This window comes from Cavia porcellus, unplaced genomic scaffold (assembly GCF_034190915.1).
Source record: "Cavia porcellus strain 051 isolate PalLab524CR breed Dunkin Hartley unplaced genomic scaffold, mCavPor4.1 scaffold_29, whole genome shotgun sequence".
In the NCBI taxonomy this organism is placed as follows: Eukaryota; Metazoa; Chordata; class Mammalia; order Rodentia; family Caviidae; genus Cavia; species Cavia porcellus.
In genome coordinates this window covers 37,799,371-37,823,752 of record NW_026947512.1, presented here as the reverse complement: position 1 = coordinate 37,823,752, position 24,382 = coordinate 37,799,371, and the positions used below count along the sequence as shown (strand labels likewise).

The 24,382-nt window shown below is 35.9% G+C and overlaps 2 protein-coding genes across 6 annotated transcripts in view; one reads left to right on the top strand and one right to left on the bottom strand.

Annotated features, from left to right (window-relative positions):
* Positions 1–6,033, bottom strand: part of LOC100718510 (OX-2 membrane glycoprotein-like) — a 36,147-nt gene extending 30,114 nt beyond the window's left edge. For 2 of the 4 annotated variants that reach the window (XR_010044512.1, XM_013158127.3), the window contains exon 1: positions 5,704–6,030. Coding sequence is in view for 3 of the 4 variants with exons in the window: in XM_013158127.3 (XP_013013581.1) it covers positions 5,704–5,767 (64 nt within the window). In the remaining variant the exon portion in view is untranslated. Of the gene's footprint in view, positions 1–5,703 lie in introns of all 4 variants that reach the window. The other 2 variants (XM_063240067.1, XM_063240069.1) reach the window with 2 other exon arrangements.
* Positions 6,034–9,953: 3,920 nt separating this feature from the next.
* The window catches only part of Slc9c1 (solute carrier family 9 member C1), a 104,065-nt gene continuing 89,636 nt past the window's right edge, over positions 9,954–24,382 (top strand). The window contains exons 1-6 of one of the 2 annotated variants that reach the window (XM_063239674.1): positions 9,954–10,055; positions 14,583–14,808; positions 15,786–15,886; positions 17,420–17,548; positions 19,177–19,342; positions 21,841–21,969. In XM_063239674.1, the coding sequence (XP_063095744.1) occupies positions 14,676–14,808; positions 15,786–15,886; positions 17,420–17,548; positions 19,177–19,342; positions 21,841–21,969 (658 nt within the window). In that variant the 5' untranslated portion in view covers positions 9,954–10,055; positions 14,583–14,675. Of the gene's footprint in view, positions 10,056–14,582; positions 14,809–15,785; positions 15,887–17,417; positions 17,549–19,176; positions 19,343–21,840; positions 21,970–24,382 lie in introns of those variants that run through there. The other variant, XM_063239675.1, reaches the window with a different exon arrangement.

Below are 24,382 nucleotides of genomic sequence, written 5' to 3'. Positions count from 1 at the left end.
TTTTTTGAAGTCCTGTAAGGTCTCCAGTGTAGGTTTTATTGGTCTTGTTCTGTACTGTTTTGAACAATTCTATTATACCTGATGATATTGACAACCCAATTTAAAAATAGCAGGAGGCACAATGGTAACCACTTTTGATCACCTGGTATTCTATTTTTGCATCATGTACTATGCCCACCCTTCTGTTCTAACTGACTCTGTTTTGCTTAGTCACGTTTGGTTTTATTCTCTTCAAAAAAAAGTAATAAGAACTGTGGGAGTAATAAAACCCAAAAAGTCTAATTGTTATTGTAAAAAAGAGAGGAAAGGAAGGTGAACTAAGGGATATAACTGCAGGCATGTTTGAGTGTGTAGGATGGAAAACCATATTACTGAGCTTTTGTTGGATCATTGAATGGAACTGTCTACAATGTCACTGTATGAATGTCCACTTTATATGCTTTAATTTTATAATTTGGACAACTGTTTCTAGGAAGACAATATGTAACCTATTAAGTAGTGATTTCTTACTGTATATTTTTTTCTTGAAATTCTGTATTACTTGTACCCTTTTACTGCTTTGTTTTTTATGTCCTTTCTTTTTTCTCTTTAAATTAAAAAAATTAACCACCATAAATCATCCCTGTTAACACTTAATCATATTTCCTTAATCCATACTGAATCTCCAAATAAACACAATAACAAGGTAATAATTTTGCCTAATGTGATATAACCAGTGTTACTAATTTCTTCCCCAAAGTCTCAAAAGTTCCAGCATTGCTCAGAAGTCCAATTCTACAGTCTCTTCTGAGCCACAAGGCAAACGCTTAGCTGTGGGCCCTTATTTCAAAAACAAAAACTGAAAAACCCCTTACATCCTTTCAACATTCAGTGCTCACATAAGGTACACATTCCCACTCCTAAAGGGAGGAATGGGAACACAAAAAGGAGGGATTAGACAAAAAGTAAGACAAACCTCAGCATAGAAAACGTTAAGCCCTGCAGCTCCACACATGGTATCTAGAGCATATGCTGACACGGTGCGAGCTCCAGAGAACTTGTGAAGACCCTCATCAGGGCTTTGTTGGTTGCAGCCCACATGATTACCCTTTTAAACTGGTTCTGCTCACTGTTTTTGGCAGATAGTTCATGTTTTTTATATAGTTGCCTTCCTGGGGTCTTTATCTCAGCCTGGGCTTCATTCTCACAGTTCAGTGCTGTCTTTCAAGGGACTCTGACCCTGTTAGACATTGTCTGACCACTAGGTTTTCCTTTGAATTTTTGGTAGAAACCTCTTTACTTCTGTAGTTCTTACATTTGGCATGTTTGCAAAATAAGCACTGCATAGGTGGTGCAAAGGTCTTCTGCAACTTTGACCACAGCTGCTAAGTGCCTGCATGGCTGAGCATGGTGAAGTGCATGCTGGGGAAACAAGTTCCTAAGCTGCCCTGTGAGAGCAGGGCACCCTGATGATCTGTCCTTAAAACAAAGTCTTTTTAAAAGAGTACACTTTTATCGCATTAATCCTGAGATGCATGGGTAAGGAGTGAGCAATTCCCTTGATATCTTAAAGGAATCTTTCCTATTTTCCTGGTGCAAAATACTTGCTTTCTTTTCAATGACACTCATCTCTTCAGTAATCATATCTTCTTTAATCCCAATTTTACAGCAGCTTTTTTTAACCTGGTCAAACTGCAAGGTTTTCAAATCTTTCTGCTCCATTTTTATATCTAGTTTTCACTTTTTTTTTTCTTTCTGTTTTTTTCTATTTTCTTTTTTTATATTTTATTTCTTTTTTTTTAGTTTTTGTCTTTTTTACAGAATATTGAATAGAGCAGTACCATTAATCAGAATAGAGCAAAACAGTAATAAAAATACTTGCCTTCAAAGTATTGGTAGAAGGAAGTCCCCCTTATTTGCTATGGTCAACTTCCCAGGAGATGCTCAGATTTCTGGTTCCTATTTGCTAACGGGACACACACACACACACACACACACACACACACACACACAAGAGAAGGGGGGTAGGGGAAGTGGGATGTTTGACTCTAGGCCGTGCATCAGTAGGTTCACTATTGCTTAGCAGGGAGGCAGGCTGGTTGCTTGGTTTCCCAGTGTCCTAAATTCCAACATGGTGCGGATCTCAGGAGACACTGGTGGTTCTCCCCCTGGAAGGGCCGCAGTGTGCCACACCACAGCCACTTACCAGGGAGGGGAGGTGCTTGCTGGGCTTCCCAGGGTCCTAAGTTCTAACATGGCGCAGATCTCAGGAGACACTAGTGGTTCTCCCCCTGCAAGGGCCACAGTCTGCTACACTGCAGTCACTTACCAGGGAGGGGAGTTGCTTCTGGTTTTCACTTTGAATCTGACCAAAGCTTCTGGTGTTCCCCATGCCACAGTCTGAATGCTGTGCTACCCTGAAATTTCCTCTGCCAGGTGAATTAATTCATCATTTAAAGACCCAGCTTCCCACAGAGTCTCAGGTATGGAGAAAATACAAATACTTTAGTTTTCAGAATGTAACACAAATGACTTCTATTTCTATTCCCAAGTACAGTTTTCTTTCTCATGGGAAATGTCATTAACATAGTTTTTACTGTCCTTATTGTACATATGTCAGCATTCTGGTTTTCCGAGCTCAGGCCAGACTTGTCCATTAAACCATACAAATAAGATTATAGATCTTTTCTAGAATGCATCCCCACATATTTCTACATTATTCCTGCAAACCAGTTCTAAATCCTTCTAAACTACATCATCAATTACGTTACAGCAATGACCATGCCTCTCAATATGCATTTTCTGTTAGTCAGCTATATCCTGCTGTGACAAAAGACCTGAGAATAATAATTTAGAGGAGGAAAGATTTATTTTGGCTCACACTTTCAGAGCTTCAGCTCATAGACAGCTGGTTCCATCAGGTCTGAGATTAGACTGAAACATCATGACAGAAGGGTGTGTTAGACAAAAGCTGCTCATTGCACAGCAATGAGGAAGCAGAAAGGAAGACAGTACTGGCAGGCTACCTCCTTCACAGCTCTGAAAGTTTCCTTCCAAAAAATGATTTTGAAAGTTTCATCTTTTCTAGGGCTTTCTGACTCTGTGCTTCCTGGTTACCATAAAATGAACAACTTTTCTCTGCCACACACTCTACCACCATGCTTCAGACTCACTAGAGGTCTAAACACAATGATGTCAGATAATCATGCAGTGAAGCCTCTGAAATGTGAGCTAAAATAAACCTTTCCTCCTATAAGGTTTTTCTTCTCAGGTATTCTGTCACACTGCTGGGAAACTGAATAACACATATTGTTAGTTTAAAAAATTCTTTTTAATTAGTAGGTCACAATGTAAGAATGCCATGATCTAAACTATGAGTATAGTGATCATGAGCACTGAATCCAAAGATTAAGAGCACAAAATCATCATGAATCTTCACAATCACTGATATTCTCAGTATTCTGTTACAGGGTTAAGACTGACAGAAAGCCATGACTTTGTGTTGGTTGAGAAAAAACAATGCTAATAACTTCCATTGACACTACATGGTGCTGAAAAAGGCATTTGACTAAGATATTTCTCTACTAGAAATATCAAATAATAATCAAATGTTTTATTTTCCTTCTATTCCAAAAAAGAGACTTTGGGACATTTATATATGAAGCAATTGTGTGTGCATGTATATGCACACACACACATGCACATGTGTGTGCACACATGTGTATATGTTTTCAAAGTGTCACAATACACAAAGAAAAATTAAAAGTATATTCTCAAAATTATCATTTCTAGATAGGTTGGAGTTAATTAAAAGAGGTTAACATTTCTACTGAAATCTAGGAAAATCAAGTTCATTCCATAATAATTTATTTAAGACATCAGTCAAATGCAGACCAAGAAAAATTATAGGGAATAGAATTTCAAAGAGCGTAGAGTTTTCCAGAGGTGCTACAGGTCAGGATTAATAATATGGGATTGTCATTTTCTGTGAGTTAAAAGGTACAAATCAAAGAACCTAGTAGTTGTTAAAAGGTTAGTTTCTTGCAAGGCTGGAGTGACTACAATGACAAATGGAGGGCTTTGTGGCACATCAGATAGCTATCAATTTTGCTCTTTAAGAACTTCGCTGAGTTGCAAATTTGTACACAAGTAGAAGCTAAAAAACTAACTCAAACCCTCAGGAAAGCAGATTAGAATTCTTCTAGTTCTAAACTTCTTAGAAGATAAAAACCTCCAGGAGGGCCTCAATAGAGTTAAAAGTTCTGGAAGGAATGGTGAATTCACAGTATAAAGCTGTGAGCACTCTTTTCTTAGGAATACTTTGAAATCTTGGACAAGAATCCAGTTTTAGACTTGAGTACACCTCTTCTGCCATGAGATGAAAAATTAGTAGAGTTCTTGGAAGTTGTGAGGATAAAACTGATGCTTTGAGGAAGCTCAGACATAGTAGTTTCTGAGACTTTACAAGCAAAGAAACCAACAAACTGAGTCAAATTTTTCAAGGGATTTAGCTCAGTGGCATAAGTACCTGCCTGGCAAGCCCAAGGTTGTAGAAACGTTAAAAGGAATTCTCAGTCTTTTAGTGCAGAGAAGACAAATTTGCATCAGTCTCATGACTGAAGGCTCTAGAGAGGCCCTTGTTTTAAAAATAGTGGTAGATCAATTAAAATTTTTTCCTTCTTTGGTGCTTGCGATTGAATCTTATGGTCTCCTGTCTACCTGGCAACCACTCTACCACTAAGCTGTCCTAAGGGCTCAGATAATAATTTGAACTGAATATTCACAAAGATATGATACATCAGAAGGTGTTCTATGCAGGTAAACAGCGAACAGGGGGAAATTCTTTTCTTAATCCAGGCTTTAGAAGAAAGGCATAAAATTAATCATCAAAGTGTCCGTGTTAGTCAATCACTAGGAAATAAAAAGTAGAAAAAAATTAAAGAGCAAAAAAAGAAAGAAAGAAAGAAAACAACAAATCCAGGAAATTTTTTTTAATATTAGTAAACACTTCAAACAAGATAGACTAAAAAAACAAAGAATGAAAACACAGTTATCAGCATTATGGTTAAAAGGGGACCTTCATTACATGGTTGTTGTGGACATTAAGAAAACATCATACCAATTATATGCATGTCTTTGAAAATTATTAGAAAGAACAGCTTATCAAAACTGACACAAGAGACAAACAGAAAACCAGAGCAGCAATTTGATACCTTATTTTCTTGGGAAACTTGAAATAATAAAAATAAAGAAGGGCAAATTTAATCTATTTAAATTTGGGGGCCTCCTATGACTCTGTCAGATGATACTTATCTTTCTATTATTCTCTATTTTCTTTCTTCTTCTTCTTTTGGTTTTTTTTTTTTTTTTTTGAGACAGGGTTTTGCTATGCAGTTCAGGATGGTCTTGAGCTTACTTTGTGGCCCAGGCTGGTCTCAAACTTGCAACCATTCTCTTGCCTCAGCCTCTTGAGTACTGGGATTATAGGCATGTGCCACCATGCCCAGCTTATTTTCTCTATTTAAGAAGTCATTCTTTCAAATACACTCACATGAAACTATTTATAAGCCATATGATTGGATCGTTAGATGATTAACATACTAACCCAGAAACACTACCTCTTTACCTAAATTTATGAAAGAAAATAGTTTACAGCCTGATATTTATTGGCCATTGATTTCCAGCCAAAGAACTTGAGAGAAAAAGTGAAGGCTTAAAACTTACCTGATTCTAGTGCACAGATGGGAAGTATCAAGAGCTGGAAAATGAAGTGGAGTGGAAAGTCCATAGATTTATTGACAAAAATCCTCAGGAATAGTCAAAGTAGTTTTATGTTCTAGCTGAACTCCCACAGAGAAATTAAAAACTTGCTTAGATTTCTCTTATTCATTCCGAAAAAGTTCGTTGTGCCTGCCTTGAAATAACTTCCTGGAGTAGGTCAATTCTGTTAAGATGTTTCTATGAAAAAGTTTTTTGCCATACTGTATCTGCCTGTTGTTCTGAGTTATCATATAACTTACACACTTGGCACAAAAGAGACATTCTGGGAAATGAGCATGCTTTTATTTTCACATACAAATGAATCTTCGTTACGTATCACTTCTCCCCTACCTTCTGTTTGAAGAACAAAAGTCCCAAGGTTATATTTGGTCAAGTACGGCCCAGCCTTATAAACCAATATTTGTCTTTCCAACGTTCTTCCAACGTTCCAACATTATAGGTGTTGGCGACTTTTCTTATTTTTCATCCCTAAGTAAAAACATTTATCTATATTAATTCTCAAAGTCCCATTCCCCAGCAGTGAGCTACTTTCTTAGTTAATAAAGTAAAGCAACCTTAGTTTCTAAAAGAATAATAAAGTTGATACTAAGAATCTATTATCTCTAGTTTTTGCAACCACCGGAAGGAGATTTCATAAAGAATAAGGAAGCATTACACACCCAGAAACTTCCAAGTCAACGAATGGCATTAATGTTTGTTTTAAAGGGCAGAAAATTCTGTGAAAGTGAAAGCCCAGCCCCTGACTCATTTCTTGTGGGAAATAGAACACAATATATATAACTTTAAAGATTTACTCTGACCCCACCAAAGTGCTCTAAAGAAAGTCATGACTAAAGAATTAAAGGGAACTATGACAATTATGAGTAGATGAATGCATAAAGCAAGATCAATTATATACTTCTTTAGATAGGACAGAACAGTGAAAAGAGACAATAAGCTTTTTCTCTCCCCTTTCTTATGACCCTAAAATCTTGGTCTTACACTCTTCAAGATAGGAGAACACCAAGGTAAGAGAGACTAAACTATTGGGATTCGGATTTGCAAAAATCCAATTGTCTAGTAGATTTTAAAACAGTCAGTTCAGAACTCACCCCCAGTGATGTCCCCCACCTCTGGCCCAGTAGTGCCCTAAAATCTCCAAACCCACAGTCATCTCAGATTCCAAGAAAAGCAGAACTCAATGTAAAGAGGTCACTTCCCAACCAAGAAAAGTAATCTCATGGGAATTGAATGTCTCCAAAATTATGAACTGAAATAATGATCAACCAGGCCCTGGCTTCCCCCTGCTAATCCTTAAAAGTTGGCTTCATTCTTTTGAGAGCAGTCTGGTCTGAATCCTTGCATCACAGTGCAAGGGTTTCCAGTTTCTATAGCTGGCGTCCTTTCCCTTTTTTCCTTTCCTTTCTAACTCTGACGAAGTAAATCAGTTTATGCCTCACACTGATGTATCCTGAAGCTCTTTTTCAGTGACCAGAGTCAAGAACCTACGCAGCCTGAGTAGAGGTTTATATCTTCTCTTTATGGGACAATCTCAGTACCATCCAGTAGCAATTCTAACAAGAGACTTCTTTTAGATATAAGAATAATAAAGTCTAAAAATGAAATGAAAAAAGATATTTAATGTAAAGGGAAAGCAAAGGATAATAGGAATAACTCTACTTATAAAAGATGAAACTGACTTTAGTGAGAAACTACCAAGAGAGACAAAGAAGATCATTAAATAATAATAAAGGGGTCAGTTCATCGATGGGATGTAATAATTTTAACATGTATGTAGCCAACATGGGAGAACCTAAATATAAAAAATGAACACCAACAGATCTGAACAGAGAGGCAGAGATTAGCACAGTAATATTAAGGGACATCAATACTCCACTTTCAATAGCAGATCATCCTGCTGGCAAGTCAGCAATAAAATAGCATAACTGAACAATACCATAGACTTAGTGTACCTAACAGACCTACAGAGAATATTTCATCAAAAAGTAGCAGAATAAATATTCAAGTGCACAAAAAATTCTCCAGGATAAATTATGTGTTAGGCCACAAAAAGTATCTTAACAAATTTAGAAAGTTCTAGATCATATAAAGTATGTATTTCTACCACAATGGTGTGAAAGTATAAATTTATAATAGAAAATTCAAAACTTCCCAACTACAGAAATTAAAAACATGAAGATCAAATCAAAGAAGATCTCAAAAAGGAAACAAAACCAAAACAAAACAAAATCCCAAGGCAGGTTTTATGATTTAATATGTAAAGACAATACCAAAATTTACGGGACATAGTATAAGCAGTTAGAGATAATTATATGACCATATATAAATATGCACATTTAAAGTTTAGATCTTAGGACCAGGCATTTAGCTCAGAGGCATAAGCGCCTGCCTGGCAAGCGTGAGATCCTGAGTTCGATCCCCAGTACCAGAAAAAAAAAAAATAAAGTTTAGATCTAAACTATCTTTTGTTTGTTTATTTTTGAGACAAGGTCGCACACTACAGCTCAGCTTGAGCTTGAAATCACTAGCCTTGAACTCCTGAAAATACTCCTGCTTCAGCCTCGCAAATGCTGGGATTATAGGCATGTATCACCAGATCTGGATCTTAACCTATCTTTACATCTCAAAAAACTAGAAAAAGCACAAACTAAACACAAAGTTAGCCAAAGGAAGGACACAAAAAGATTATAGTATAATCAGAGACCAGAAAACAATAAAGTTCAACAAAACTAAGTTATTTTTACAGACAAAACAATTTTAGAAACTCTTAGCTAGAGCCCAAGACCTTCTACTAAGATTCATATGGCTAGACTACTTTTTACTTTATTTTTAGACAGTCTTATTAAGTTGCCCAGGACAGCAGTCCTCTTACATTAGCCTCTTTTTGTATGTATGTGTGGTACCAGGGATCGAACTCATGACTTTGCGCTCGCCAGGCAGGCACTTATGCCGCTGAGCTAAATCTCCAACAACTACATCAACCTCTTGAGTAGCTGAAATTACATGCCCAGCTCCCTTGAAATCCTCACATTTTCATCTAAATAAATTACTCAGAAACAATTTCAACTTTTATTTTGTTAAAACATCTGGTTACTTTTATCATTTTTTAACCCCTTTACTTCGCTGTTTGCCAAAATTTACAGTGTTAATATTGGAAGATTATTTCCTCCAACAGTAGGTATTGTTTTGTTTCTATCACGTGACTATGCAAACATTTCTGACAGCAAAGATTAAAACTGAACACAGTCTTGGGCGTGCTAGACAAGTGCTCTACCACTGAGTTAGATCCCCAGGCCTTAAGAAAAAAAAATGTTCAAAAAAAAATTTTTTTTTTTGAGACAGGGTCTAGCTGTGCAGTTCAGGCTGGCCTTGAACTCACTTTGTAGCCTAGGCTGGTCTCGAACTCGCAGTGATCCTCCTGCCTCTGGCTCCTGAGTGCTGGGATTACAGGCATGAGCCACCACACCCGGCTGTTTTAAAATTTTGTAACAGAGTCAACCTTTCAATCTCCTCTGCCTTAGCCTTTCAAGATTACAGGCCTGAACCACTGCACCCAAATTGTTCATCCCTTCTTGGAATCATCAAACAGTTCCACAAAAACTTCACGTGAAAGTTTAAAGAGGTACCTTACATGCCAAGGAATTATCTAGGCTTCAAAGTCATAGCAAAACTTTCCCCAGACTATGTTATGAGAGTAGGAATACAAAATTTGGCTCCACGGAGTGACACTGCTAATTTCAATCACAATACACTGTGTGTTTAGAAAAAAAATGACTGTATTATCACTCCTACTCTCACACTGGCTCCTCCGGTATTACCCTCCCTTTCTTCAGCCACCAGTATCCACGTATTTCAAAATCTTTACTGCCCTATTTTGTCTAGGAACTTCGCTCTTCCACTAGAATTGTAAGAAAAGTTTTCACTGTTCCAAAGTTTAACATTAACATAAGCAACACAGTCTCTGGGGGCTTCTTTTCACCCTTGATTAATTTATTTTTTAGAAATAAAATTTATTTTTTATAAAGCTTCAACAGCCTTAAAGCTTTAAATCAACTGGGCATCTAGGGCAAAAAAAAAAAAAAAAAAAAAAAAAAAAAAAAAAAAAAAAAAACTCTAGTTTCTCAGCCAATCAAATCGAGGATTAAGAGCCTGAAAACCAATGGATGCAGACCAGGGGAGGGACTTGGAGGCGATAACTGTTCTAACTGCACTTGATCTCGGCTGTTGGTGGGCTAAGGAAAGGGCTGTTCTTGGCCTTTCTCAAACCTTGAGGGATCCTCCTGAGGTTCCAAACGGTGAGCGCTCCTTTCCTTTCCATTTCTGGAAGTTCACCTTTTCCCATGAGCTCTTCCGCCTTTTCTCCCAGAAACGTTCCCACAGTATTCGGATTCAGTCACTCCCAGTGGGAGCTTTTTCCTCTTCTTGTGGGCTGGCTACCAAGCAAAAGCGAAGCAAACACTAGCTAGGTTTTCTCCTCCGAACGCAGCACTGACCTTAACAGCATGCCATTTTGAGAAGGTCGTCATTAATTGCCTCCACGTAAGAGGATTCTTGGTCTATTAGCTATTTTTTGGACACGTTAATGCAGAGAGCCTACGTGGTGAACGATTATTCTTTTTCCTCAAAGAGCTATCGCCTCAAACTGATTCAAAACTGTGAAAAGTTACTTCAAATTGATGAAGAGTTTTAACTGCATTGAAAATCTTATTATTCTCACTGCTGCTGCTTTAACCACATTTCAAAAATTAGTATATCTTTGTAGTACATAATGATTACATTTATTGTGGGAAGTTTGTACACTTTCTTCCTTTACTCTTCTTTCCTCTCTATTGGAGTAATACAGCATTAATGAGAAAATTTAAGATGGAATAGTTTCATGAGTAAAGATTATTTAGAACAATTTAGAGCAGAAATTAGGGAAGCCAAGCTAAATATTTACTATGTAGTCACAGCCAGGATCAAGGAATTGTTTTGAATTTGATCATCTATATCTTTGAATTGCAGCAATAATCAGGACTTGGTACATTATATAATTTTCTGAAAGGCATTTATGGGGACTGAAAGTGAAAACACTTAAAGTGTTTTGTTTTGTTTTGCTTTGCTTTGTTTTTTGTTTGTTTTGTTTTGCAATACTGGATATTGTACCCAAGGCCTTCACACTGAGCTACATCTCCAGGCCTTTTTTATTTTGAGACAGGGTCTCACTAAGTTGCTGAGTTGTGCAGGATGGGGTCAAACTTGAATTATAGACATATGCCACCATGTCCCTCCTCCCACACTTATTAAAGTTTCAAATAAACACTTTAAATATGAGGAAAAGCTTATGGGAACATGCATCTCACACTTCTGAAAAGAAGCAAGGCCTTAACTATATTAACTTATGAAAGCATACAGGAATATGTAACTATAATGTAGGAAATAGTTTTTCTTTTTTTATTTTTTTGGCTGAGTCAGTATGTCCTATTCTTAATCTTGTCAATATGTTTTTAATCTTGGAGAAACAGTGGGCAAGTAAAAAGGTGGCATTGAAAGTATTAGTTTGAACGTTAAGAGTAAAATCACTAATAAAGTGCCACAGGCATCTGGTTTTTAAAAAAAATTTATTTTAAAGAGGGTAAAATTAAGCATAAAACAGAACAAAGCAGATCAGAAGAAAACAATGCAAGAGACACAGGTTTCAAAGCAAGATAACAGGAGACCTTCATTGTCTTTCATATTGTCTCTTGTTTTCTTCTAAATAGTTGTCCATATCTTCACACACAATGAATTCATACAAAGCAAAGTAGTATTAAACTGGTCAGAACAGGATGATAAAGGCATTTTAGGTCTTCAAAACCAGACAAGACGGAATCAACAATGGCTGCCATAATGTCTCTCATTCTCATCAAAATAGCTGTCTATACCTTTATGTATGTTGAAATTAAACAACACAAAACAGACTAAAATCACTCTGAACAAAGAATAATAGTATTGCTGGGTTTCACAGCATGATGCTACGGAATCAGCACTGGATACCTTAATGTCTCTTTTTCTTTAAAGTAGCTGTTCATTGCATCATGCATTATGTAATCAATTCTCATAAACTGTTTAGGAGAAGTTCTATTCATGTGTAAGTCTCTATATGTATACCTATCGTTTCTGTATTGGAGAGAAAAACAAAACAAAACAAATTCCTAGAAAAACACAAAAAGACAAATAAATAACAATAGCAAAGAGCCTCAAACACTGACAATATAGGCCTTCCAAGAGCAGAATATATTTATTGAAAGAAAGAAAGCTTCTGTCTGAAGAGAGACAGAAGGGGTCCCTAGTGGGTTGCCCTGTTTTTGTTTTATTTTATTTTTCTTTTGTAACTCTCAAGGTCTATCTCTAACTCATGATATGTTTAGTCAAGTTAAGGACTTTAGATATCCTTTCTGGGGAAAAAAAGCAACTCCAGGAACTGGTGTGATCCTCGCAGATAAGGGGTCAGTGCTAGACCAGCTGACCTGATTTTCATGGCTAGGACCCAAATTTTTCTCTTGGGCACAATCCCATGAGTAAGTATCAGGATTAGACAAGATCACTCAATCACCACAAGGTAAAAACAAGAACAAGGTCACTGACTCATACAAGACCAAACTTGCCCACTCTTGGCTGTAATGAATGACTGTTGTTTTTGTACCCATTTATAGCTTTATCTTTGTTCTAGTCTATTATACCCATAGATGAGATGTATTGAAATACCCAACTCAGGATCGTTCTTGATTTCTGAAAACATTCTACAGTGAACTCTATGTCCTTAGACCATCTCTAAAATTATTTCAAAGTCTAGATTTTTTTTCGTTTTTTATTGGTACCAGCGATCGAACTCACGACCGCCTGCTTGCAAGGCAGGTGCTTATGCCGCTGAGCTAAATCCCCAGCTCCCAAAGTCCAGATTTTGTAATAAGTTCTTTTTAGCATTCTTTTATTGATACACAGCATGGCTCTGCACTGTGAATAGTTCTCCTCATTGCTCCAAATAATAAACACATTGTCGACTACAGATATATTTCTGGTGATCTTTGGGTGAAGGGCTTGTTATGGTTCAGACTAGAATGTCTTGCAAAAGTCCAATGTGTCTAGAATTGGGGCTTTCAGAAGATGATTGGACTATAAGGAAATTAATTTATAATCAGTAGAGGAGAGTAGAGTGGGAGGTCATCATCTGATGGCATTTGATGGAAAGTGGTAGTAATTTATGTGGTAGGACCTAAAGGGTTTGGGAAATGAGGATGTGACATTGGGGATTATATCTTGTCCCTGACTTCTTCCGGACTGGCTCTTCTACTCTCTCTGCTTCCTGACTAGTATGAGGTGAGCAGCTTTCCTCTGCCATGTCCTTTTGCCATGGTATTTCTGCCTTGTTTATAAACACAAGGGAATATTATTGAGCCATAAATAAGAAATCCTGTAAGTTGCAGGGAAATGGATGGAGTTGTAGATTATCATGCTAAGCAAAGTAAGCCAGACACAGAAAGTCAAACATTGCCTGTTTTCTCTTACATGAGAAACCTTGAATGAATGAATGAATGAATGAAAGAATGAATGAATGAATAGAAGGAGAAATGATAAGAAACTAGAATTTAGATCTTGGAGGTGGGGAAGATAAATTCTTGGTGATGGAGACAGGGAAGATCACCAAAATGGAGAGGGGAGAAAGATGTAAAGTGATTGAAAGTGATCAAGGTATGTTAAATGCACCTTCCAGTTCCAAAAATTAACATCACTATTATGTATCACAATCATGTACTAATAAAAAATATATGTGTCACCAGATGATATGCATGAGGATGACTTTTTCTGCTTTAAAAATGTTCACATATATAATGTATTTCAAATAGTTTCATTAAAAGCATGCTTTTATTTAATTTCCTCTTTCAACAGGTTTTTACAATCAAAAAACCCACATAGACATATATATATATATATATATATATATATATATATGACACTGAAACAAAGCATGTATGAGAGGAAGTTCAATAGCCGACTATTTGCTTAGTAAGACAGTCAGATGAGAAGCTAATTGCAAACACTAAGAATGGTTCGGGTACTGTTACAAGAGAATCCTTAGAATTCCATGAAGGACATTTAAAGTCTTTGTATATAAAACTCTTCTTTCCGTGGGAGGTGTATGGAGTTACCTGACTGTGACAGTTATTAATTGCTTCAAACCCATATCAAAGCCTGTCTTATTTCAAACAGTAACCACCAGATAAAACAACTTAATAATTCTTAAGTAAATGTTTTGAGTTTCCATATTGTTCATTCTTGGCTGCTGTGCCAATATTTCAAAGAGAAAACTTGACTCTTTGGTGTTCTAAATGAGATACTAGAAGGTTGCAACTTGGTATCAACATTTTCTATTCATTTCTGTCTGGACAAATACAAGAGAGATCAGAATATTCTTCCCTCACTCTACTTCCCCTCTTTAGCTGCTGCCAGAACACACTTTCAGAGACTTAGATAAAATAAAGGCAAACTCCCAGAGCTCTCTAACCTGTCCCCACCTGTCCCCTGTGGTATCAGTGAGAGGTGAATGCTTAGCTGAAAGATCTTTCTTTTGGATAATCAGGTAGATGCACAATGGATAATAACTGAGTTGTGCTCAATGCTGTAAAAGAATAACAGGTGAAAAAAAGCAACAGGTGTTCCTGGTTGGTCTTTATCACATGGGATTCTACTTTGCCCAATTCATTTAAGATGAAAGTGTCATAAAACAGTCATCTCTAATTTCTAAATACCAGAAGATATCACCAGAATACTTACAGAAATAATGTGGGTTTTTTTTTTTTTAGAAAACCACGAAGAAAGGAAAACTATGCTTCTTTGATTCTCTCTGAATTTTGCAAAGATATAGAGACAGTTACAAACGGACTGTAAGAAACAATATGGACCATCACAGCGCTGACCACAGTAATTCTTCTGACATATTTTGGGCATTCATCGAGCATGTGTTTTTGAATGCTCCAGATGACCTCCCTGAAGTCATTCTTATAGTGTCTCTCATTTGTACTATTGGAGGTAAGTCTCTGTGTCTTCTGTCTCTGTCGCTCTGTCTCTCTCTGACTTTGTTCCTTGGATGTCTAATAAATGCAAACACACAATTAAAGCAGCAGTAGTAGGAAATTAGAACACTGTTAAATTTTATTCCTTTATCACAGTATTTTTAATCAAATGAATCAAAGAATAATTTGCCTCTAAGGAGAAAAAGACAGAATCTGCCTTGCATACCCTTTGCTTCTATCAGATTCGAAGTGCTCATACCTTTGTACTTAACAGGTCTGGGTTGGGTTTCAGAAACAAATAACTGAAGCAAATAAGCATTTGGGGTAGGCAGTCCTATGAATCATATCCATGTGATAAACATATGCCTGGCTTTTATAAGAACAATGAAGGAACTAAAGGAAAACACTTTTTTGGGGGGGTCTTTCCTACTTTCTTTGACTTGAGAAGGAATTATATTACAAAGAAGTTGAACAAATGAAATAGAAAAAAGTGCTATATTAATTATTGCTCTTTGATTACACTGATAAGGGTAAATAAAGTTAACATTTACTGTGGGCTTTGTAATGAGTAATATATAACTGGGTTTTTGTGGTTGGTAAATTATAGGTACTTTCTAATTGTTCCTCAACCAGGAGGTTTCATTACTTTTTTAAACTAATCTTATATTACAAGGTTTCTAACTAAATAATCTCTGATGTATAGTGTACAGAAATGCTATATTAAGTATTTCAGTAATAATCTAAAAGCCAGTGATTGCTAGCAATGTTCACTGAAGACTGAGAGGAAATACCATACATCAAAGGAGAAATAAAGCAGGAAACTCATAGATTAACAATTACACTGTGTGCTTACAGACAGAAAGTCTCAATTATAGGAAAACATGACATTATTAATGATAGGATTTCACTGTCATCAGTACTAACTAATCATAACATTAAAGTTGCGTAAGTATAGTATTTCACGTTTTTTCAGTAACAACATATGTTTTGCAGCATTTTTGAACATGCATTTGAAAGTCTTTCTAATTCCTCTTCCTGTGATACTGTTTTTACTTGGATGCTGTCTCGAACTATTAAGTTTTGCATCTGCTGAGGTGGGTATAATAAATGAATATTTTGTACAGTAGTTAATAACAACATGCTTGCAGATTTGGATTACAGAAATTTGTAGAAGTATTCATCCCTTCACTACCTTATTATCTGACCAATGCTTGTAATGTTGAGGAAAGGCAGGCCAGCCTTGAAAAGGCAAGGCAAGATCAATCCAAATGCAGTGAAGACAGAGCCTTAGTCTAAAAGTATATAGGCAAATCAGAAAGAGTTCTCATACAATACTGAGTTAGAATTGCCCATGAACTTTCAAGAAGAGTCAAAAAACAAAAAACAAAACTTAAGTAAGAAGTTGACTAACAAGAAAGGATCTCAGGGAAGTTTTGTGCTGCCAGTACAGGATTTTACTAGTAAGAGAATTCTGATACATTAAGAAACATCAATTGAACCTCTTGCCTGGATTTGGAAGTTAAAAGCTAGGCCAACTATAGTCAAGGAGCTACAGTATTAAAAAGTACTTGAGGACAATTAGAAACAGGTAAACAAGAGAGAGAATACTTACTAAAAAGTATATAGAATTTATTATGATTCATTAAATAGGTCAGTTTGTGGAAAAGTTCTTACGTAAATATTTTATATTTTGCAGACCTTATGATCTCCGTCACAGCTCAGCTCTGCCACTGTAGCTTAAAAGCAGTTGTAAGCGAGGCATACATGAAGTGCCATAGCTGTATCCTGATAAAACTTTATTTACAAAGACAAAAAATGGGCTAGATTTGGGTCAGGAGCCATAGTTTACCAATCATAGTCACAGCATGGGTATGAGAACTATTGGAAAATGACTGATGTTTCTTAACAAAATTAGCCAGTGAAATTAGTCACTAAATTATAGACAATATGTATTCATTTTAGAACCAGAAGCAGGTTATTATTTCAGGTGTTATAAATGTACCCTTGAAGATAAACAGTCAGTGCCTGCATCCATAAGACATATAGTAAAAAAGAGACCCATGGAAAATGCAAAGATTTCACCTACTATCTAATGCAAAAAAGATCTACTTAGTGTTTCCTTAAAGAAGGGGTGGTAAGATTTGCTAAAATCAACTAAATATTTTATGGTAAACTTCATTAATTTTTGTGACCTGCATTAACATTCCAGGTTTTATTTCTGGTAGACTTTCTTCTGAATAATCTATGTCTAATTATTTGTGATTTCCAGAATTTAATATGATCTTTTATTCTTTTGTGGATTTTTTGTGCATAATAAGCCACCCACTGGAAACACCTCTCATGTGTACTGAAAATTAGGTACAAATTCTCCTGTTCCCGTGTCAATATGTTTCTTATTCCTATTCTTAAAAAAAAAATAGGCAAAAAGAAGTACATTAACTTACTTCTGCAATTAGCAATAATAATTAGGTGGAAAATTGTAAAACTCCAACAGAGTCAAGACTTCAGCAATTATTACATTGTGTTTTATCTTTTTAAAATTTTCTTTCTCTGTTGCTAGAGATTGGGGAGTTTGGCATGTATTCTATGCTAATACGGGGATGGATAAAATATTTTTGTATTACTAGGTCCAAAGATACTCAGAAGCCATACAATGGATAGATCCAGACTTATTTTTTGGTATATTCTTACCAATAATTATGTTTAATGTTGCATTTGACTTGGATGTATACATGCTTCAAAAGTTAATGTGGCAGGTAAGTATTATTTTTCAGGAGTAAAATTCATTTATGAAGCCGAGTGTGGTGGCACACGTCTATGCTCCCAGCACTCAGGATTCTGAGGCAGGAGAATTGCAGTGAGTTCCAGACCAGCCTGGGGTACATAGGGAATCTGAGGTCAGCCTGAAGTACATAGTGAGGCCCTGTCTCAAAAGCAAAAGCAAAACAAAACAAAACAAAATAGCAGTGCAACAGCAACAAACAGTTTCTTTCCCTTTCACTATATCTGTTGTAACTTTTGGATGTTATTTATTCTTTCAGTTTCTTACACTAGGGAGACAATATGGTATTATACATGCAAGTCTGATTTATTTCACTTATGAGTATGGCCTCTAGTTGCATCCATTTACCTATACTGCTCAAAGGGAAAGAACAACTGGAATGGGAGAAAGAAGAAGAAAAGGAAAAGAATACGTGTGTGTGTGTGTGTGTGTGTGTGTGTGTGTATGTATACATATATATACATTTGTATACATATATATACACATACAAATATACAGGATAGCACAGATAATTGTACCAGTAATTCTATTAGTTTATAGAAAGGAACAATTTTCATACTGTTTGACCAATTTTGAGCATGCCTGTATCTGATAATCTGAGCAATTATTTTGAAGATAACAATATGCAATATAACAACTATTGTTAAATTCCCATCATCTTGTTTTGAAATCCCAGATTGCTACTTTTTGGTTTGGTTTGTTTCTTGTTTTTTGTTTGTTTGCTGTTTGATTTTTCTCTTTAAAAAATTCATTTATGAACCATGTATTAAGTTTGGAGTTTTTAAAAAAATTGTTCCAAAACAGAAAACAAAAATGAAAAAAGTATGGTATATCAGAGTAGTAAGTTTAGCTTCATCTATTTATTAGTGAGTAAATCATGTGGAAATTCTCTGGCATGCTGAAACTTATGGCAAAATCATGTAGAAAAATTCTAAAAATCTGATTTCCAGAACTTCATATAAATTATAAATTTAATACTCATAAACTATATGAGAGCTATTGTGGAGGTACATTAGTCTAGTAAAAAAATCTTGTTGAGAAAAATATGTTTTCAATTTAGTTCCTAAAGTGTAAAACTTCTTACACCCACATGCAAATGAACAGAAGCTAAGAGGGAAACCCCCAGAAACATCTATAATCCTATCTTACAATCTACAATGATTTTGTTTATCATGAGAGATGGGACTGTGCCAGGGAAAGACCTTAAGATAAAATACTTGACATTTCAAGGAAATAAAAAGTTTTGAAAGTATAAGACCATTACTTAAACTGCATTAGAAGTAAAATTATTTGAACAGTTTACATTTTTACCCAAATCCAAGCACATGGAGTTGAGAAAAGTGACAAAAAGATGAAATGGAAAAGAACAGAAGTATGAAAGTGGTCTGTGTATCACGTGATCTCTGCTAAGCTCTCCTTCATCTCTGTTCAGGAGGGGGTTAGTGAGAACAGAGTTGGAAGCCAGGATGGCCCCACTTGTGTGTCTGCTGGTGGATGCTGTTAGTACTTCTTGGTTCTACATCTGTAACAATCCTGATTATCTGCTTTTTAAAATAGAACAAAGAAGTAATTTGCTTTTTCTGTTATAAAATTCTTTTGCAGTTACTTTTAATTACAATTCCTGGCTTTGCATTTAATTATATGTTAATTTTTTGGTATCTGAAATCTCTGAATATATTAAATTTGAGCACCATACAATTGTCACTATTTTCATGTATCCTTATGAGTTCAGATCCCATGATAACTGCAGCTTCCATAAAAGATCTTGGTAGGTATACTTTTCTCTTTTTCTATATTAGGAGATCATGTTTGGCAATTGATGTGTCTTAGTTTTAAAATCTCTGGTGTGTGGTAGCTTTTCACTGTGTGAAGTTATGTAGTAAGAGATTATATAATTAAAATTAAAAATTAAAAAAAGAGATTATAGACTGAAATTTTAGCAGAGATTCTGGAAGTGATGCTTAGGACAGAAGGAAATGCCAGTATCCAAGAAGACCACTATATTCTATTGTGGACTAGGGCAGAAGATGACTTAGAATACTTATATTCTATATGCTTCTACCTTGAGGCAACAGAAGAGTTCTGAGTATTACAATATTGATTAAATTTTGGTTTGCCCAAATTTGTTGTTCTTTGAAAACACTCATTAGGATAATGATGTTTAAAGAAAAAATGTCTTGGAGGTCATTATCACATTACAGAGCAAAAGCTTAAAAAGTAAAAACAATAAAATTGCTGGCAACGTGGTTGCAGTACAAAATATTTTAGGAGAGATAAATCTATATTGAAAGATAAAGTGCCAAGTTAGTTTAACCCAGACAATCAAAATATTTCAAGAGCCTCACACAAGGAAAAAAAAAATCTTCAAAACTGTTTCAGTGGCTAAAAATAATGCTTTAAAATAGAATATTAACAGGACACATCTGTGCATGCCCATGTACACATGCGACAACAGTGGCACACATACATAATTTTATAATTTCATTTGCACTGTATGGGAAATTAAAGGAGAAAGAGCTGCTTGAGGCAAGTAGAAACAGTATGAATCATACACTAAGTGTAAATCTATGAATAAAGGAAAGTCATGCTCAACACAAGATTAAGAGAGTGAGGTGAGAGGACAGGAGGAGTAACTGATCCTCACCAAGCCTTCCGTTCCCGTCTTCCTCTCTGTGCTCTTTCACCCCACATCTCTATCTCTCTGTGGTTTTGTCAGAACCAACACGGTCTGCTCAAAGATTTGAGGGAGGAGTGCTACAATGTAAAGGAGCTGATTCTACAACTTTCTTGCGACTTATCATCTTGTCATCTGCTATGTCACTGATTTTCTAGCCTGCTATGGTGGAGTTTATTCTATTTGTTATATCCTAAATTTTGGCCATCTTGTGTTTTTTTCTGGAGTTTATTTTTTTTTTCACTTTGATTCTTTCAAAAAAATTTAAGGCATTTCTCAGCATTGTTGCTTGAGTTTGCAAAACAAGATTTATATGTTTATAAATTCACAAATACACATACATTTTGTACATACAAATATATTCTTTATATATCTGTATGTTATACATACAATTATATTTTGAGGCTATTTAGGTTCAAAAAATAATCTGTCCAAGACTATGTGTATAGTAACCGATGTCTTGAGTTTTTATTGTTCTTTGACGTATGTCCCCCAAATTTTTATTTATTTACTAATATTCTTTTTCTAGGCTAATTCTATTTCTTAAATGAAACAATTATACAATCAGTAGGTTTTGCTGAGTAATAAATTGCAAATGTCGTGTTAAAGAAATTTTAGAGTTAGGTGTGATAATCCCAGCATACTGGAGGTTGAGGCAGGACTGCCATGAGTTTGAGGCCAGCCTGGATTACATAAGCAAGTTTAAGGTCAGCCTGTACTACATAGTAAGACCCTGTCTCAAAACAAAACAAAAATCATCCCAAATATCCAAAAATTTGGGAAGCAGTTCTGATGATATGGGTTGGACTCTGTTGATTCTGGGTAGATTCATAAATCTATCTATAACCATCTGACAGATAAAGATCTGGGGACTAATTGATCCAGGATGGCATCAAACAGGAAAAATCATCTTTCCTCTGTATTGCTCATGTTTCTGTTTTGGGGTGGCCAGGAAATGCTGCCATGATGGTGGTAGAGGCCTGGGCAAAAGAAAGCAAAATTCTGTGCTTTCATTGTCTCATAAGCAAGCAGATGGATGTTTTTTTGCAGAGTCTTAGAGCAATGGATATAGGTACAGGAAAGTGAAGAGCTGGACTATCAAGGCCATTGAGCCCACAAGGGACCAGACTGCTGTGACTTTTCTTCTCTCTTGTCAGCAAACGTAAAAGACATGGAGTGGGTGGTTCACATAAAGAACGTTTGCCATATAACATTTCTCTCCTTTTAGTAAAATACTAAAGATTCTCAGAGTCATAGTTTAGCCAGTACAAGCACATTTAATGGCAGAGGAAGAACATCTAACAAATACATACACTTAAGAGTACCATCACAGGAGAAAATTAGCACTAAATATTTGGCTTATATAAACATAATGCACCACAATTAATTTGGTACCTAATAATGATAATGTAGACATATATTTCATAGTTTATTAAGTCCTTTAAGTTTTCAAACCTACCTAAAGTATAAGCATGTAAGAGAAGTTATGCAATATAAATACAAAGCAGAGAGTATTTTTCTACTTTCTAATGCAATTTTATTATTTAATATTTTTCTCACTTAAAAAAATACTCCCTCTTTGACATACATAGGTCTTTCTAGAAGCCTCATCAGTTTAATTAATGCAGAAAGTGTGATAAGCTCTGTGATAGCATTGATTTTATGTACCACCACTATGGATATTAATGTCAGAAGACAACATTCGGCAAGCCATAACTTATGTAAGGACCTTTTATTTCTTAATTTCTTAAATCCAGAATTCTGTATTTTCTGAAAGCTGACATGGATTTTGTAATATATTATCATAAATCATGCTTATGGACATAAAACAGTGAGTACTAATGTAGTGATTTACTCTTTATATGGTACTACCATACATTTTTTTTTTTTTTTATTTTACTCAGCGACGTGAGGCTTAGGGAGGGCTTTGCATGAGGATGCTTGTGAGGGCAGTGCTGCACAAGCCAGGTCTGAAGCAAAATGCTATATAAGGAAAATGAGAAAGGTATTTGTTAAGTGTGGGGAAACAGCTCAGAAGACAAGCCAGGTAGTGCATCTTTTAATAGTGAGAGGAAGCAGCTTCCCTGCCGTTTGCCCTGAGACTATCTTGCATGAGGCAACTGGCACAAAGCCAGTGAAGAGAGAAAGTATGATTCATGTGTCCATCATAGGGTCAAAAGGCAGTGCTTATGAACACAGAATTGAAAGCTGCTCAAAAGCAGAGTGTTTATAAACCGTACACCTGTACAGTTAATGTCCAGGACAAGATAGAGCATTACTAGCACTATTAAAAGCATCTCAGTGGCCCTCACCAATCAAAACCTCTTTCTCCTAAAAAAATCATTCAATGTGTAGTCTCTAAAATGTTGAGTCATGGGGAAGGCGAATGCACAAGACTCATTCAAAATGCTCATGAAATAAAATTATTATCACAGTAAGTTATTTACCTTCTTGTTGCATTGACATTTCCACTGATCTTTGAAAAGCCATCATAGCCTTCTCAAGAAACCCATAAACATACACAATCCCACTAATTGGATGGATTCGTTATTCTAAGGCTTTCCATAGTATCATCTCATTTCACCACCTTTATCCTGCCTCTTTGTGAAACACACATTTAGAAACTACCTACAGGCCACAGTCTGGCTCACCATTGGTGTCTGGATGCCAAATCATTAACTCTGTAGAAGTAGGGTCTTTCTATTACTCCCTCTCTCCAAAAGTGTAGAACATACCAAATTAGTTTTCTGACCACTAAGAAGAAGAGATTCTAGCTATAATTGTTTTCCTTGACACTGGAGAGTGCTTTGTTGTTGAGCATCCAGTGATACCACTGTTCCCCATTTTGACCTATCCCACCTTACATATTTATATCTAGTCTCCATATTGAAGACTATTGTTTCCCAAGAATATCCTTACTGGGAACAACTGCCTAATTTCTTCCTAAAATAAACTGGTCCAGGTAGTTGGCAGTTACCTTAGTTGGAAATAAGTCACCTTTAGTTTCTGAGACCTGTAAAGCTGAATTCATTGTTAATACATCTGGGCCATGAAAGCTCGGAACACCTGTGGGACATCAGCTTTAAGGATTTTAAATTTGCCACCCTGGGCACATGAGAAAACCAAAGAGCCACACATACAGTGTTTTGCAGAATGCAGAGTACCAGGGAGATGACCCATAAAGCACTCAGAGCTTTCATCATAAAACTTCCTGTAGATATGAGCTTGTTGAAGAAGACTAAGGTGAAAAACAAATTTTCAATGTTCAAAAGTTTCTTAAAAACTCAAGAGGCACTGGGTTTCATGGCACACCCCTATAATCCTAACACTTAGGAGGCCGAGGAAGGAGGATTAACATGAGTTTGAGGCCAGCCTGGGCTACATGGCGAAATCAAGACCAATCTGAACTACGTAAGAAGACCTTGTATCAAACAAACACAAGATGCTTAGAGAAACTGAAAAGTACCAAGAAATAAATCATGCATGCCAGACTGAAGAATACATGTCTAGCTACTAAACCTGGAGCAGTATTTTATCAGGTTCTATTTAAAATATATTGACTACAGAACTTCGGGGAAACTTACATCAGAAATTATATTGGCATTGTAATCAAGAGGACATCTTTGATATTTGATATAAGGGGATAAAGAGAATGTGCAAAGAAAGTGTTGAGGTGGAAGTTCATTCATCCATTCATTGATCCAACAATTACACCCTAAGGTGGGTGTGCAATAATTCCTATTCTAGGGCCTAGAAATTCACCCAAGCACAATTTCCAAATTATGTAGTTTTGATGATATTCAGTAGAACAGAACATTGTGGAGTTTTGTTTGTTTTTAGGTTTCAGAGAAATAAAAGCTGTAAGCAATAATTATTAGTAATAATGGTAATAACTTTCATAATGAAAATTCTACTGAAAGAAACAAACCGTCAATTGATTTTCCTTGCCACTGGGTTTTTGAACTTTTAATAACAGTGCTACTTTTTATTGCATATTTCATAATAAGGAAATTAATACTTAGTTACCGTACACAGAATTCTTAGCTTATCCAAATTGGGTGAAAGGAGTTTAAGAACAGTAATAGTAGATTTCGCTTGGATATTTTTCTTGGCTTAACAAATCTAGTCAGCAGA